The 16,719-nt window shown below is 41.6% G+C and overlaps 1 protein-coding gene across 1 annotated transcript in view; it reads left to right on the top strand.

The window, feature by feature from the left end:
- The window catches only part of SUGP1 (SURP and G-patch domain containing 1), a 51,479-nt gene extending 35,926 nt beyond the window's left edge, over positions 1 to 15,553 (top strand). Inside the window, exons 13-14 of the mRNA XM_075207697.1 lie at positions 2,826 to 2,955; positions 15,287 to 15,553. Coding sequence (XP_075063798.1) covers positions 2,826 to 2,955; positions 15,287 to 15,313 — 157 coding nt within the window. The 3' untranslated portion in view covers positions 15,314 to 15,553. The remainder of the gene's footprint in view (positions 1 to 2,825; positions 2,956 to 15,286) is intronic.
- Positions 15,554 to 16,719: the final 1,166 nt, after the last annotated feature.

Raw genomic sequence — 16,719 nt, 5'->3', positions numbered from 1 at the left:
GGATGTCCTCTACCAACTCAAACGCAATCTTTCAGAAACAGAATGATAATATTCCCACCCAACAATAGAAGCTTCCTGCCCGACATTTCAATTTCTGTTGACATGTCCATAAATCCCACCCCACAAGCTCGCTGCCTAGGTGTAATCCTTCACTCACAACTATCTTTTGTTCCCCACATTGACCCCATATCTAAATAATGTTACATATATCTAAAAAACATTTCCAGAATACGCACATATCTCACAAAAGACACTGCCAAAACTTTAATTCATGCACTCATCTCCTTCATCGGCTATTTTAATTCCTGCCTAAAAAAAACAGACTAGAGCCACTACATTCTATTTTGCACGCAGCAGCTAGATTGATTTTCCTTGCAAGTTGTTTTTCGTCTGCTTAGTCACTCTGTCAGTCTACATTGGTTGCCTGTTTTTTTAAACAGTTTTTTGTAAACTTGCCTGATGAAGGGACCTCTGTGCTCTGAAAGCTAGCAAATATAATATTTTTTTTTTTCTGGTTAGCCAATAAAGGTATCACTCCTATAATACTTTTGTCTTTTTTGACACAAAAGTATTTAAAATCACAAACAATCCAATATAAAATAATTTTACTAACACATACAAGGCCATCAACAAAATTGTATCGACATACATCTCCTCACTTGTCTCACATTATCTCACAACTCGACAGCTCTGTTCTGCAGAAGATCTGCATCTGTCTTCCACTCTCATCACATCCTCCCATTCTAGGTTACAGGACTCTTATCGGGCTGCACTCACTTTATGGAATTCCCTCCCTCGCACTGTAAGACTTTCCTCTAGTCTTCAAACCTTCAAGCATTCTCTGAAAACCCACCTCTTCAGACAAGCTTATAATATTCCTCTACCACCATCTTAATCTCCCTAGGTTACTCTGTTAACACCCTCTACACAGCTAACACAAGACAACAACACTCTGACCAACATAGTTGTGTGACTGAGCATACAGCCCACTAAATACTTAACCTTTGCATTCTAGCTGAACAAATATTTATTATGATGTAGCACTTACCCTTGTGTATCAAACCATTGTCCAATAGATTATAAGCTTGCGAGCAGGGACCTCTCTATATGTATGTATTAGCCAGTATTGTTTTACTACTGTTTGTTCCCAATTGTAAAGTGCTACGGAATCTGCTGGCGCTTTATAAATAAATAATGATGATTGTAAATGATCCATTGAACAATGTTGTCGTAATACTCCATTGCTCCATTAGAGGGCACTGCTTCCATACTGAAATCTGTTTAGTATATACAATATAATGCTTTATACATTTGAACTATTTTGGACTGAGTACACAGATAAAGAATGATTGTAAAGCCTTAGGAAAGCTCAAGCTGAACATTATTGAAGGTGTATTGTGCCTGTTTCATTCATGGCTCAAAAACATAAGTCTGCATATCATATTGGTAACATTTAGGACTATTGCTTTAAGATGGAAAATCCTAGTTTTGTAATTTGCTGCCCGATGGGTGTGATTACTTTTTTGTATTGTATTGCACACGTGCATTCTCACATGATCTATGAACTTGGTCTGTGGGCCTGAGTCATTAAGGAGAGTGTAACATAAAAAAGACTAACTTTTCACCCTGGCAAAACCATGTTGCATTGAAAGGGGAGATACATTTAAAATGTGGGGACAGATTTATTGTTGGAAGTGCATGTCCTAGATCAACTTTCAATGTTAGTGCAAAAATAAAGTTGTCAAGTATTGGTGTGCTATATGAAAAGCAGCCAGTATTTAACTTACGTGCAAAACAATAAACTAATTTTCACCCCTTATATTGTGACATGGTTTGTCCAGGAGCAAACTTACTCCTTTTTTGCCTTGCTCTCCTTAATGACTCAGGCCCTGTGAATTTAATGTTATTTGCTTTGCCATTTTAAGGAATAGCAAACTTGCTTCCTCATCGCTGCAAACAAAATGTGCTAAATGGTTTGTTAATCATAATGAAAAATTGGGTTCTGAGGACAAAGGAATAAAGAGCCAAATGAACCAAGCCTTATACTGTCCTATTTTAATTAAGTGACTTTAATGCAGATCTTGTGTAAAACTACTAAAATATTCATCATCTTATGCCTTCTTCATAAAATAGTATTTTTAAAATAGTAGCATGTACGTTTTCTTTACAAATTAATGTTAAGGTCTGCGATTACAATGTGATTTTAATATTTCCTGTTTGATGTTTTTTCTATCATTTAGGCAGAACCAAATCATTCCAAGAAATGACAATAGCCACCCACCAGTATTTCAGTGTTTTATCTCTATAGTCAATTAATGCTATATTAGTGAATCCTATGAGACGTGCACTAGACTTTTCAAAAGATAAAATTTATTTGTTTTCCAAACCATGTAATGTACTTGTCAAATTAATATGTGGCGCTATACCACATTAACATTTTCTGCTGTGCTGTTCAGTTAGTTGTTAAAGTGCTTGAGACTGTTTAGTATAGTCTCCATTTATAGTGATTTGATCCTCTTCCACCAGTTATGAAGCAGCTCTGGTTATGCATTGATTAAACTGCACTTTGATTCTGTATTTTTATACATACACTATTGTTTCTACGTACAGTCTTTTAATCATTCCTCCCCTCTGCACCAGGGGCCCTACATTACTATCACACCGAAGATATCTAAAAATGTATAGTTTATATTTATAAACTCCACCCCAACTCTGGGTACCCAATTGGTAGCAGTGGGATAAACTATTTAAATGTATTACCAAATTAGGATTCCATCGTATAGTCTGCATATTTTCAAACGTGTAGTCTACTCTTTTGATTTCAGAGGCTCGATGGCCGTTGATGGTGCAGGTTTTGGCATTGACCGGCCAGCTGAGTTATCAAAAAATGATGATGAATATGAAGCTTTCCGAAAAAGGATGATGTTGGCATACCGCTTCCGACCCAATCCATTGGTATGTTCACACACTGGGTGACAAAAAAAAAAAGTCCTGCTTATAGCTGACATATTATGTATCTGCTTATTTTGTATTATTTAGAGATGCTTGTTCTAAATGATGGCCTGAAGCATTGCAATTCATTAATGCGAAGATGATGGCACTATAACCATTGTTATTCATACAACATTTTTAGTTCATATTTGATGACTGTTTCCTCCCATTTTAGTTTATATAAATGTCACCCTTTCTGGCTTATTTTTTCCCATATATTTTTTGATTCAAAAAGTGCCATGTTAAGTTACCTTTGGTGCAGTTGGGTGCAGATGTCCTATGCGCAGCCTGCCAGCCTGAGTTTCTGTTGCCGTGTGTGTCTGTGAGCCTGGGTACTAATGTGGTTGAGCCTGCCTGGGGTAAATCTTTAGCCAGTGCTATTGCTGAGATTGCACAGCTCTCCCGTGCTTGGGAGAAAAGTCCTTCCCAGATCCCCTCAGGTTCGGGGTGGACTTTAGGGGTCTCAGGCATAGCCATGGGCTACTGTGACCTATGGAGGCATCCCAGGAAGAGCCATTATGGGCAAGAAGTTTGGCAATTTCTGTGCAGGGTTTAGCCAGAGTTTCCTCCTCTTTAGAGAGGATGTTGGATCCTACAATGCCTCTGGCCTCTTGCAAGCGCAGAGACTCTGTTCCCCAGCTTGAACTGGGATCAGATTTTGATGATTTCTCCTTAGAAGAGGATGAAGTGGTTGGTGGGTCGGAGGAGGACTCTTCATACCTTAAAGAGGATTCTTATACCCGTCAGGGAGTGGATGAATTAAATCAGGCAGTTTGCTTAGTATTGGACATCTAGGATGCAGACGTTCCAGATATTGCTGATTCCTCACTATTTAAGAGAGAGGCCAGGAAAAATTTGGTTTTTTTTTCCCTGCTGTCCCATGCTAGAGGATTTACTAGGTGAGGCATGGACCTCACCAGACCGTAGATTTCAAGTGTCACGTAAACTACAGAACTGTTATCCCTTTCCTATAGAGGATACAGTTAAGTGGTAGGTACCCCCTAAGGTGGATGCCTCGCTGGCAAGGTTGTCTAAAACAACAACTATTTCTATTCCTAATGCAGCAAACATCAAAAACGGTGCTGACCATAAGGTTCAGTTCGTGTTGAAATCTATTTTTATAGCCGCAGGTGCCTCTCTTAGACCCATTTTAGCCTCTGCATGGTTTAACAAGGCGGTAGAGAGTTGGTCAAAACATCTTTCAGGTGACCTGAAGGCAGGCAGGCTAGGATCTGATTTATTGCCATTGCTGGAACAAATTCAGGGTGAGACAGCTCTGGATGCCGCATTGATTGCAGCTAGGACTTCAGCGTTGGCAATCTTGGCTAGATCCGTTATCTGGCTCAAGGCTTGGGAGGCTGATACTGAGTCCAAGCATACCTTAGAGTCTATTCCGTGCTCTGGGGGTGTGTGGTTTTGCCCTGAGCTAGTTAAAATTATCAGCCAGGCCTCAGGGGGCAGGAGTGTATTCCTTCCTGTGAATGCTCCAAGATCCAGAGCAGCAAGATTTCGTTCTTTTCGATTTTTTGGGTGAATTTCTGAGCAGAAGATCCAGGGATCTGTACTCCCGTGGCCAGATTTCAGGGGAGAGATTGGCACAGAGGAGAAATTTGCAGAGGGTGAGACAAGTCTGGGGGTTCAAACACCCAGGGGCTAGACTCTGACAATCCTCAGCATGACATGAATCTTCTGTGGTGGGAGCCCGTTTACTTTTTTTTCCAGGAACAGTGGATGGAGTCCACCATGGATGTCTGACTAAGAGGGACTGTGGCACAAGGATACATTATAGATCTCGTCGGAACCCCACCCAGTAGATTTTTCACTACAGGGCTGTCCGAGGAGCGGTTCAGGTTCTAATTGGTTCATCAAAGAACTTTAGGTTTTTATTCAAAACCTTTTCTGGTTCATTTAGGCCCATATTGAATCTGAAGGCGATAATCATCCAGCTTCGGGTGAATGGCAAGGAAATAAATGGGTATATGGTGTCCTTGGATATCAGACTCCTATCTTCACGTGTCTATTTGGAAAGGAATCATTGCCTTCTAAGGTTTACCATTTAGTCTAATCACTTTCAATTTCGGGTGCTTCCCTTTGGGCTATAATAGTGAATTCCTGGGCGCATAACAGATATGCATAAATCATAAACATTTATTAAAGTACAAAATACGTACAATGAGTTGCAGCTCAGTTTTCAAAACAATCACAGTGATGCAAAGATGACTTCTAAAACATTGACATTCAAAGCAACAAATTCATCAAATGATGTTGTGCCGCTATGATGTATGTAAATATACACAATGCCCAGGATAAGAATGTCCACAAATGCAGAACCCTGTGGAAAATAATCACACAGTATCACTGCTTATATGGCTTATGAGGTGTCAGTCCATTTGTTCAAATGATTGGCAGTGATAAAGTCTTGTGCAGATCCTTATTCGAGAAGCGGGGCAGATATGTCCATCGGATAAAGCCAAATGTAGGGGCTGGTAATCGGACTTACCCTTTAGTAGAGCAGGGCTACAGCTAAGCTGCAAAAGTCTTTGTGTATACCTGGTTCGCTCCTGTCTGTGTAAGGCTTGTTGCTGTGGGGACAGTCAAAGCGTCCTGCTGCCGGGCGGACGTCTCGATTTTCCAGTGGTGGATATGCGCATGCGAGTACTGTGGTGCCGCTGATCGAGCGGTGGTGAAGTAAAGTCCACAAATTAAACGATATCCATCGTGAGTGGCTGTAAATTTCCGTAATGTATACAATCAAACGCGTTTCGCCCTGGTGGCTTCCTCAGGGATCGTAGATGAAATGGGGGCAATATTGTGGATTTAAATAGGCGCCTTTTCTGTAGTAGGGTGCTGATAGGTTGTTCCTCTTTGTTCCACCATAGGCTATTTCTTATGATGGACAGGTGTCCCGCCCAATGGGCGATCCCAGACTAGGTTGTTGTACTCCTACAGCATGACAGCTGATAGTAGTCAATGTACGGAGCGCCCTAGTGCTGGTGGGTTTAAAGTACAAACATAGTATAGTAATAGGAACCGCGTTAGGTATTAAAGGACAGTAAGTCCACATATAGAACTGCTCCATATTCGGCATACCATAAAGATATATTTGAGGATAATGTTGTCCTCTAATTAGTCCCAAATACAATAGAGAAATGTATAAAACAATAAATATAGAGGAGCACATAATAGACAGAGAAACACACTATTGCCTGGTAGTTGTAAAGAATGTTGATTGGGCTGGTTGTCCTCAAGGGGCAGTGAGGCACGTTTATATGGGCCTCCCCGTATGGGGCCAATAGGTACTGCCATATACAGAAGGGCTGAGTCCCATGGTGCGTTATCTATGCTACATCAATGGCAGATGTATTAGTGACTGTAAATGGCACCCTCATTACAGACTTTGGAATAATTAAGTAAAATTCTGTAGTATTTGTACCCTCTTTTTAAAAAATATTATAAGGGTAAGAATGTATATGTGCATACAGAGAGTTAATTGTACAAGTAGATGTATCTCAGAGAAATTGCCCTAGTTCAAACTCGATGTTAAGTCCTTCTGGCACTAGGGTTTTCATTGTGTATATGTATTTCGGTTCTTCTTTTGAAATGTATTTGATATAGTCCCCCCCCTCCCCCCCTCTCCAGGGTTTGGTGACTTTTTTGATACCAATGAATTGCAACAGTGATGGGTCCTTAGAATGATGTTTTGTAAAATGGTCAGAAACACTGTGTTTGTCGAAACCCTTTCTGACATTTCCCTGATGTTCAGATATTCTGATGTGCAATTTTCTGATGGTCCTCCCAATGTATTGTAGCCCACAGGGGCATTGTAGGAGGTAAATGACCACTGTGAAGTCACATGTGATTTTGTCCTCTATTGTAAAAGATTCCCCAGTGGTATGTGAGGTGTATTGGGTGGATGGTTTAGTGTGTCTTTCGCCGCTCTCTTTGCATGCTGCACATCTGTTACAGTGGAAGAATCTTTTTGTATTCTCTTTGAGCCAGGTTTCATTTGTATTGGGTTTGTTTGGTGGAATAGTGCTATGTGTTTATGAAGGGGATACTGAGGTTGGCCCCTTGTTCACTGTTCTTACAGAGAATGCTGGTTCTGTCTGTATCTCTAACATTTAGTAAAGCTTGTTCTACAATTTCTTGGTTGTAGTCTCTCTCAAGGAACCTGCTCTTAAGTATTTCTGCCTGTTTGTCAAATTCTTCTATTTTGGAGCAGTTATGTCTTATTCGTGTGAACTGTCCTTTAGGGATATTTCGCATCCAGTTCTTATAGTGACTACTTGTCACCATAAGAACTGGTGGAAAATAATCGCACAGTATCACGCTTATGGCTTATGAGGTGTCCGTCCATTTGTTCAAATGATTGGCAGTAATAAAGTCTTGTGCAAATCCTTAATCAAGAAGCGGGGCACTACCTTGTCTAAATATATAGAACACAACATTATTCCTAGAGGTCTAAGAATAAACAAGAAACCCACATTCAATCAAAATAATATCCATTTCATGAAAACATGGAACGAAACCCTTGGGTCATGTTCAATTGCACTGATTAAACTCATAATTTCAGATAGACAAGCGTCCCTTAAACACATTGAAGAGGAAATAGCGAGTATACAAGATAGACTCAAACCAATACAGCACCTAGAGGACTATATCAATTTAGAAACACTTACCTTCAATAAAATAAAAGGAATAGAAGAAGAAATTATCAAAAATAAGGAAAAGAAATTTGCGAGGGACATCAGACTACGAGAACACAATACCCTCCCATACACCAAGGCTTAACGCAACACAAGGCTATAAAAAACCTAACAAACACAAAGAGAGATACATTCCTCTTTCTAACCAGCACCCAAAAAACCGCAACCTCAACAATAGATCTAGACCCCCAAGATTACCATTAATCAAATCTATTCCCCAAACAGCCACACAAAAGAGAACCTACAAACCACTTAACCCTAAAAATTTGGAATAACGTCACAAAACCACTCCCTATAGAAAATCCCACCACAAAAAAGCATTGGACAACTTTAGAAAAGGTAGGGATTCCTACCACAAGGAGGTTCGAAGCACACAATCAACTCTTTTTGAGAAACTCAACCATTTGCATTACAAACGAACACAGAAGTTGAAGAAAATCTAAATATTTTTTTAGATCTAATACAAGCCCCTCCACACCAAAACACCCCAAATACATCAGACCCAATTTCACTATGTATAGAAACCAATCTCATCCAGACAGGACCACCCAATTCCACCCCAAAAAGGAGAGCAGTCAAAACCGTCAGAGGGAGACGAGGAGGCAGAACTGCTAGGAGCCCGACCAAAAATAAGGAAATACCCTTTCCAGTAGTGACTATCTTCATTCTTAGCAAAGTACCCCTAACTGAAGCCCAAATAAAATTACTTGACAAAGGTCTAAAGTTCGCTCCTGATCAACCCCTCAATAAGTTTGATACTTATATAAACTTACACAAATTCGTCCGAAAATTGACCCTAAAAAAGTATTTTATAGGAACGGACAAGACAAACGGTTATGTACCCACTCCAACGCAAAATACAGAATTTGTACATAGCAAGCTCAAAGAGCAATCTACCTTTTACCCATACCATCTTAAAGGGCCTTTTATTACTGCCTTCCAAAAATTAGTGAAAACAGATATTGACAAACTCCAGATCACCAAAAAAGATCACTCCAGATGTACCAACCTTACCAACAAGGAGAAAAAAGCACTTAAGGAATTCCAACAAAATCCTGATTTCATTATCAAACCGGCAGATAAAGGGGGGGGAATCGCCATCCAAGATAAGGAAAAATATTTGGAGGAGCTCAATAGACAACTTAGCGACACCACCACATATGAATCCCTCAAATCAGACCCTACCAAAACTTACCAAGCTACTGGGACTTCTCAAACCAGCTTTCGAAAGAGGTATCCTAACCAAAAGTGAACTGGACTTCCTATATGTAAAATTTCCCAGAACCCCTGTCCTCTATCAATACCCAAAATGCATAAAGCCTACAAAACCCACCACGGAGGCCAATCGTATCCGGTATTGGGTCACTCACCACAAATCTCTCAAGCTACATAGATACCTTTCTACAAACTCTAGTGTCCCAACAAAAAAGCTATTTGAGGGACACAGGGCACGTGCTAGAGATCCTGAAAAACACCACTTGGAGGGAAGGATATACACTAGCAACATGTGATGTCACCTCACTGTACACTGTAATCGAACACGAATCAGGATGCACACACATAAGGGAAATCCTTACACGTGCATTCAGTATACCAACAGAACAGATCAACTTCCTCATAGATGCAATATCTTATACACTCAATCACAACTACTTTTGGTCCGCAGGACAATACTATAAACAGGTTCGCGGAACAGCAATGGGCGCCAAGTTTGCGCCCAGTTACACGAACCTGTTCGTGGCTGTTTGGGAAAAATAACACCGTATGGACCAACAACCCATTTATCCAATTCCTACACCTTTGGTGCCGTTACATTGATGACGTCCTTTTTATTTGGACAGGACCACAAGACAAACTTACCCTTTTCCTTAACTACATCAATTCCAATAACCTCAACCTCCACTTCACTGCTGACACCAGTACAGAAGTCATTAACTTCTTAGATCTTCAGATATATATTGAACAAAATCAGCTAGAGAACAAAACATTTTTTAAAGAAGTGGACTCAAATTCATATATACCCTCTACAAGTAGTCACCATAAGAACTGGATGTGAAATATCCCTAAAGGACAGTTCACACGAATAAGACAGAACTGCTCCAAAATAGAAGAAATTGACAAACAGGCAGAAATACTTAAGAGCAGGTTCCTTGAGAGAGACTACAATCAACAAATTGTAGAACAAGCTTTATCAAATGTTAGAGATACAGACAGAACCAGCATCCTCTGTAAGAACAGTGAACAAGGGGCCAACCTCAGTATCCCCTTCATAAACACATACAGTCACGATTCCAAGAAAGTTGAACATATTATCCAAAAGCATTGGAAAGTCCTCCTAGGAGATGACAAATTGAAAGAAATCCTCCCAAGCAAACCAAAATTCATCTACAAAAAAGAAAACAGCCTCAGAACCAAACTTGTGCATAGCACTATTCCACCAAACAAACCCAATACAAATGAAACCTGGCTCAAAGAGAATACAAAAGGGTTCTTCCACTGTAACAGATGTGCAGCATGCAATGAGAGCGGCGTAAGACACACTAAACCATCCACCCAATACACCTCACATACCACTGGGGAATCTTTTACAATAGAGGACAAATTCACATGTGACTCCACAGGGGTCATTTACCTCCTACAATGCCCCTGTGGGCTACAATACATTGGGAGGACCATCAGAAAACTGCACATCAGAATATCTGAACATCAGGGAAATGTCAGAAAGGATTTCGACAAACACAGAATGATGTTTTGTAAAATGGTCAGAAACACTAAGGACCCATCACTGTTGCAATTCATTGGTATCAAATAAGTCACCAAACCCTGGAGAGGGGCAATTACTAGGCACTAGGGAACTAGGGCAATTTCTCTGAGATACATCTACTTGTACAATTAACTCTCTGTATGCACATATACATTCTTACCCTTATAATATTTTTTAAAAAGAGGGTACAAACACTACAGTATTTTACTTAATTATTCCAAAGTCTGTAATGAGGGTGCCATTTACAGTCACTAATACATCTGCCATTGATGTAGCATAGATAACGCACCATGGGACTCAGCCCTTCCATATATGGCAGTACCTATTGGCCCCATATGGGGAGGCCCATACAAACGTGCCTCACTGCCCCTTGAGGACAACCAGCCCAATCAACATTCTTTACAACTACCAGGCAATAGTGTGTTTCTCTGTCTATTATGTGCTCCTCTATATTTATTGTTTTATACATTTTTCCATTGTATTTAGGACTAATTAGAGGACAACATTATCCTCAAATATATCTATGGTATGCCGAATATGGAGCAGTTCTATATGTGGACTTACTGTCCTTTAATACCTAACGCGTTTCCTATTACTAAACTATGTTTGTACTTTAAACCCACCAGCACTAGGGCGCTCCGTACATTGACTACTATCAGCTGTCATGCTGTAGGAGTACAACAACCTAGTCTGGGATCGCCCATTGGGCGGGACACCTGTCCATCATAAGAAATAGCCTATGGTGGGACAAAGAGGAACAACCTATCGGCAGCCTACTACAGAAAAGGCGCCTATTTAAATCCACAATATTGCCCCCATTTCATCTACGATCCCTGAGGAAGCCACCAGGGCGAAATGCGTTTGTATACATTACGGAAACTTACAGCCACTCACGATGGATATCGTTTAATTTGTGGACTTTACTTCACCACCGCTCGATCAGCGGCACCACAGTACTCGCATGCGCATATCCACCACTGGAGAATCGAGACGTCCGCCCGGCAGCAGGACGCTTGAGCGTCCCCACAGCAACAAGCCTTACACAGACGGGAGCGAACCAGGTATACGGAAAGACTTGCAGCTTAGCTGTAGCCCTGCTCTACTAAAGGGTAAGTCCAATTACCAGCCCCTACATTTGGCTTTATCCGATGGACATATCTGCCCCGCTTCTCGATTAAGGATCTGCACAAGACTTTATCACTGCCAATCATTTGAACAAATGGACTGACACCTCATAAGCCATATAAACAGGGAGACTGTGTGATTATTTTCCACAGGGTTCTGCATTTGTGGACATTCTTATCCTGGGCATTGTGTATATTTACATACATCATAGCGGCACAACATCATTTGATGAATTTGTTGCTTTGAATGTCAATGTTTTAGAAGTCATCTTTGCATCACTGTGATTGTTTTGAAAACTGAGCTGCAACTCATTGTACGTATTTTGTACTTTAATAAATGTTTATGATTTATGCATATCTGTTATGCGCCCAGGGATTCACTATTTTATATACTATATTAAGGGCTGAGCTACCCTTTGATCCTTCTACCTTTCCCGTTCCCCAATAGCCCCCTTTCCCATCTCCCTGATCCCAAGAGGCTGCTATACCCACACTACACTTTAGGGAGCGCTGAACTGACCATCCATTCTATGCTTCCCTTTGGGCTGGCTACAGCCCCAAGGGTTTTTACCAAAATTTTGCCTGTCTGTGTTATGGCACTGTTACGGAGCAGGGGAATTGAGACTAATTAAGATTATTCCCTACTTGGATGACCTACCTTTTTAATAAAGGTAGATTCAACGGCTGTTCTTCAGGCTCACGTGCTGGAAACTACTTTGGAATCCCACGGATGAATTCTAAATCTCCAAAAGTTCAATTTAATTCTGTCTCAACTGATGATTTTTTTGGGCGTATGTTTGGACACCCTGAAACAAAGGGTGTTCTTGCCAGTGGACAAGGTCTCTTCCTTACAAACCATAGTAAGGTGTCTATTAGCTCACAGACAGACATCCATTCTTTTCTGCATGAAAGTCCTAGGCAAAATGGTGTCAACGTTCGAGGCGATCCCATTTGCTGAATTTCATTCCAGACTATTTAAGTTGGAACTGCTCTCCATGAGGAACAAGTCACACCTTTGCCTGTCCAGCCAGGTCATACGACTATCCCCAAAAGCACGTCACTCACTTCTTTCGTGGCTAAAGAGAGAGAACCTCAGCAAAGGTCGCAGGTTCGCGGTAGGGGAATGGATTATGCGGACTTCCGCCGCCAGCCTTCGAGGTTGGGGAGCTGTCACCAGTCAGGTTCATTTTCAGGGTCTTTGGACGCCACTGGAGTCAAAGCTCTCTATAAATGTATTAGAATTGAGGGCAGTGTTTTGTGCTCTAGTCAGCGCGGAACATTTGCTACGGGGAACTTTTGTATAGATACAGTCAGACAATGCCACAGCGGTGACATACCTCAACCACCAAGGAGGGACAAGAAGTTACCCTGCTATGAGAGAGACCAGCAAGATTTTTCGGTGGGCAGAACAAAATGTTCAGGCCATCATGGCAGTCTTCATCCCAGGAGTAGCCAACTGGAAGGCAAACTTGCAGACTTCCTCAGCGGGCAGACAATTCACCCGGTAGAATGTTCTCTTCACCCAGAGGTGTTTCACCAGATTGCAAGCAGGTAGGGTTGGCCAGACATCGATATGATGGCTTCGCGATTCAACCACAAAGTGGATCTGTTTTTTGTTCAAGAGTAAGAGACCCAAGGGCAGCCTTAGTAGACGCCATGTCAGTCCCTATGTAGTTTCACCCAATTTACATCTTTCCCCCAGTGGTAATGCTCTCGAGGGTCCTGAAGAAGGTGAAGAGAGAGGGGGTCTGGGTCATTCTGGTGGCTCCAGATTGGCCACTCAGATCTTGGTACACAGACGTCCTCACCATGTCAGCAGGTCAGTAATGGCGTCTTCCTCTCAAACCAGATCTGCTAAGCCAGGGACCTTTTTTTCACCAGAATTTAAATCAGCTGGGTTTGAATGCGTGGTTACTGAAGCCCTGATTCTGATGATAAAGGGGTTCTCGGATAGGGTATTCCAGCCCATGCTTAACGCAAGGAATCTGAGTTTGGCTAGGAATTACCACAAAGTGTGGAGACTTTTATATTGTCTGGTGTGAGAGGAAGGGTTTTTCTACGTCTATCTTTCGGGCACCTAGGCTCCTTTTGTTTCTACAGGATGGGCTGGAGGCGGGACTAAGTCTTTGTTTTCTAAAGGTTCAGGTTTCTGGCTCTTCTTCCAGATGTTAAGACGTTTTCACAGGGGGTTCGCCAAATTCATGCCCCTTATATTTTTCCTGTGGCTCCATGGGACCTAAATCTGGTGCTAGATGCTTTACAGCCCTCACCATTTGAACCGTTAGATAAGGTAGAGTTAGAATTCCTTACTTGGAAGATCGTTTTTCTTTTAGCTATTTCAACGTCGAGAAGAGTGTCCGAAATGGCAGCTTTGTCATGCAAGTCACCTCTTATGATTTTTCATAAAGATAGGGTGGTCTTTCGGACCAGATATTCATTTCAGCCTAAAGTGATTTCAAAGTTTCACCTTAACCAGAACATAGTTATTCCAGCTTCTGTCCACAATAAATCTCCAGAAAATTCTCTTCAGTATCTGGATGTGGTAAGAGTGTTGAGGACCTATGTCCAGAGGACCCAGGATATTCACAAGAAAAAAAGCCTATTGGTCCAATACGAGGCCAATAAGAAGGGTTGGCCAGAATCCAAGTTATCTATTGCGAGATGGATTACGTCAGTAATTCATCAGGCTTACAGTGGAGCAGGGCTTCCTCTTCCAGAGATTAAGGCGCACTCCGCCAGGTCGGTGGAGGCCTCTTGGGCAGCACGGCATGGGGCCTCAGCTGAGCAGCTGTGTCGAGCTGCCACCTGGTCCTCAGTTCACACATTTACCGCATTTTACAGGTTTAATGTGTTTGCCTCTAAGAATGCCAGTTCCGGGAAAAAGGTGCTTCACACTGCCTCTTCTGAATGTAAAACCCTCCTGTAAATATAGCTTGGGGATGTCCCCAATGTCCGTGGTCACCCAGTAGGACAGAGAAAACTAAATTTTATCCTTGTGTTAAATCCTTCTCTCTTACTCCATTGGGGGTCACCGGATGCCCTCCTCTTTTTTATGCTTTTGTCTCCTCTCCTTATCTTTGTGTTTCCTACTCTGTTCTGTGGGGCTTAGTTAGAAAATAACTGATTAGTCTCTGGCAGCTGGGGGGGGGGGGGGTATGGAGGAGAAAAGGGGGTAGCTGCATCTAAAATTCTTGAAAATTTAAAGGGCTCTCAGTCCTATACTACACCCCAATAGAGTAAGAGAAAATGATTTAACGTAAGTATAAAATCTAGTTGTGTGACCAATTCAACTGCACCTAGTTGATAGGTCACTAAGATGAATGGATCTGGAGCACTTCAGAATGAATGACCTTCTTATAGGGCCCATTGTGCAGACAATGTAGTCATCAGCCAAACTGATTTTCATGTATAGTCATGTGCCCGTACATAAAAATGAACTGGCTGCCCATATGGATATCTGTGTGTGGACAGCTTTAAATATAGGTGACCTGATAGGAAGGTGGTTAGCCTTGTTGCCTCCCTGGGGCTTTGGGTTCAATTCTGACCAAAGTGTTATTTGCAGGAAAATTAGACTGTAAACTTCAATAAGGACAGAGTATAATGTGAATGAATAAACATCTGAGTGTACAGCTACATAAATGACAATAGTTTTGTAAGATTAAGTGTATTGTTTGCTATTACAATTCCTCTTTCATTTGCAGAATAACCCAAGACGTCCCTACTACTGATGGGTTCGGTGAAACCTGCCACAGATAGTGATCTTGCAAGGACCTTCGGCTATATCTGATATTTGTAATGTGTTCATCTTGTTTGCAAGCTGCAACCACCTGTTTTTCTCATTGTGTACAAGAAACCTTGATCAATCCTACAGCAGGAATTTAACCCATAATTGCCACACACTTGTATCCTAGTTTACACTCACTGTTGACTCAGAAAACATATATTTAATAAATATGTTTTTAACTCAAGATGATAAATTTCTTCTTTAATTGAAGCAAGAAGCGTTGATTATGTTGATAAGTATGTGAGCGAAGCCAAGGAAAAGAATTTATTGGCGTTTCATCTACAATTTAAAGGCTAGGCTACACTAGGGAGGCGAGAAGGTCAGGAGACAGATATAGCACATATTTTTTATTAATTATTAAAAATGCTTTATAGTGCCTTTCTCCCGAATAGGACTCATAGCATTTTACATTGTGAGCCAGCCATCTTGGGGGTGCTCAGCTGCTATTCTTTGAAATCATTCACATCACTTATTTTATGTGCTGATGTGTGCCTCTGGTAAGAGAGCGGGCCAGGGGTGCCTGAAAATTCACTGGTGATGAGACTGCAACACCCTCACTGTGGACATATGTGGAGTATGGCACGAGCACTAAACGCTTTTAAACCACCTTTCATCACATTTTATTTTTTGGCCCTGGCCTATTTTTAAACCCACTGGCCATTAGGCTGGGGCCTTTGGGCACTTATTTATTTATGGGCACTTAGCGCTAAGCACTTTTCATGCTTTTCGTTTAGTTGTTGTGTGTGGTTTGGGTTAAGACTGTTATGGACAACCTCTCCCTAGTCATCGGAGGCTCCCTCCTTCTGGGGGGAGCTGAAGAACCAGTTCCTCTTTGAAAAGGTTTTTTGGCCTACTTAGGGGAGAAAGGGGCCTGTCCAAACCTTATGGCGGAGGTGGACCTGAAGATCTCTTTCCCTCTCTGGGGCCTTCTCGTTCCTGGGGGATGGGGAGGAATGGGGCCCTTTCCCTTTTGGGAAGGGTCCAAAATCTGAAGCCCCTAGCACAGTCGCTGACTTCACTAGGTGATTTGGAGCATGCACCTCATGCTGCAATATAAATAAAAACAAGTGTAAATATAAAACTGGCCTCTGCCACAAGAAGCTCACCCAGTTAGAGAGGTTATTCCAACTTCTTTTTTGTTTGTTTCTGGGTAGTTCCTGATTGGATCTTCGTTCATTGTGGATAGCCAGGTCCCCCGTGCTATTTGATTTTATCTGTGGTTTGATTTCAGTGAAAAGCAGGTTAGGTGTTGGGAGTTTATCACTTTGAGCCCTGATGTGGCTTCATGTGTAAGTATCACAGGCTGTGAACATCCGCAGAGCCAGACTGAGCTCTAGCAATTAAGTCAAT

This window comes from Mixophyes fleayi, chromosome 1 (genome assembly GCF_038048845.1).
Source record: "Mixophyes fleayi isolate aMixFle1 chromosome 1, aMixFle1.hap1, whole genome shotgun sequence".
In the NCBI taxonomy this organism is placed as follows: Eukaryota; Metazoa; Chordata; class Amphibia; order Anura; family Limnodynastidae; genus Mixophyes; species Mixophyes fleayi.
Note: the sequence above shows the minus strand (reverse complement) of the source record. Positions and strands in the feature narration are given on the sequence as shown.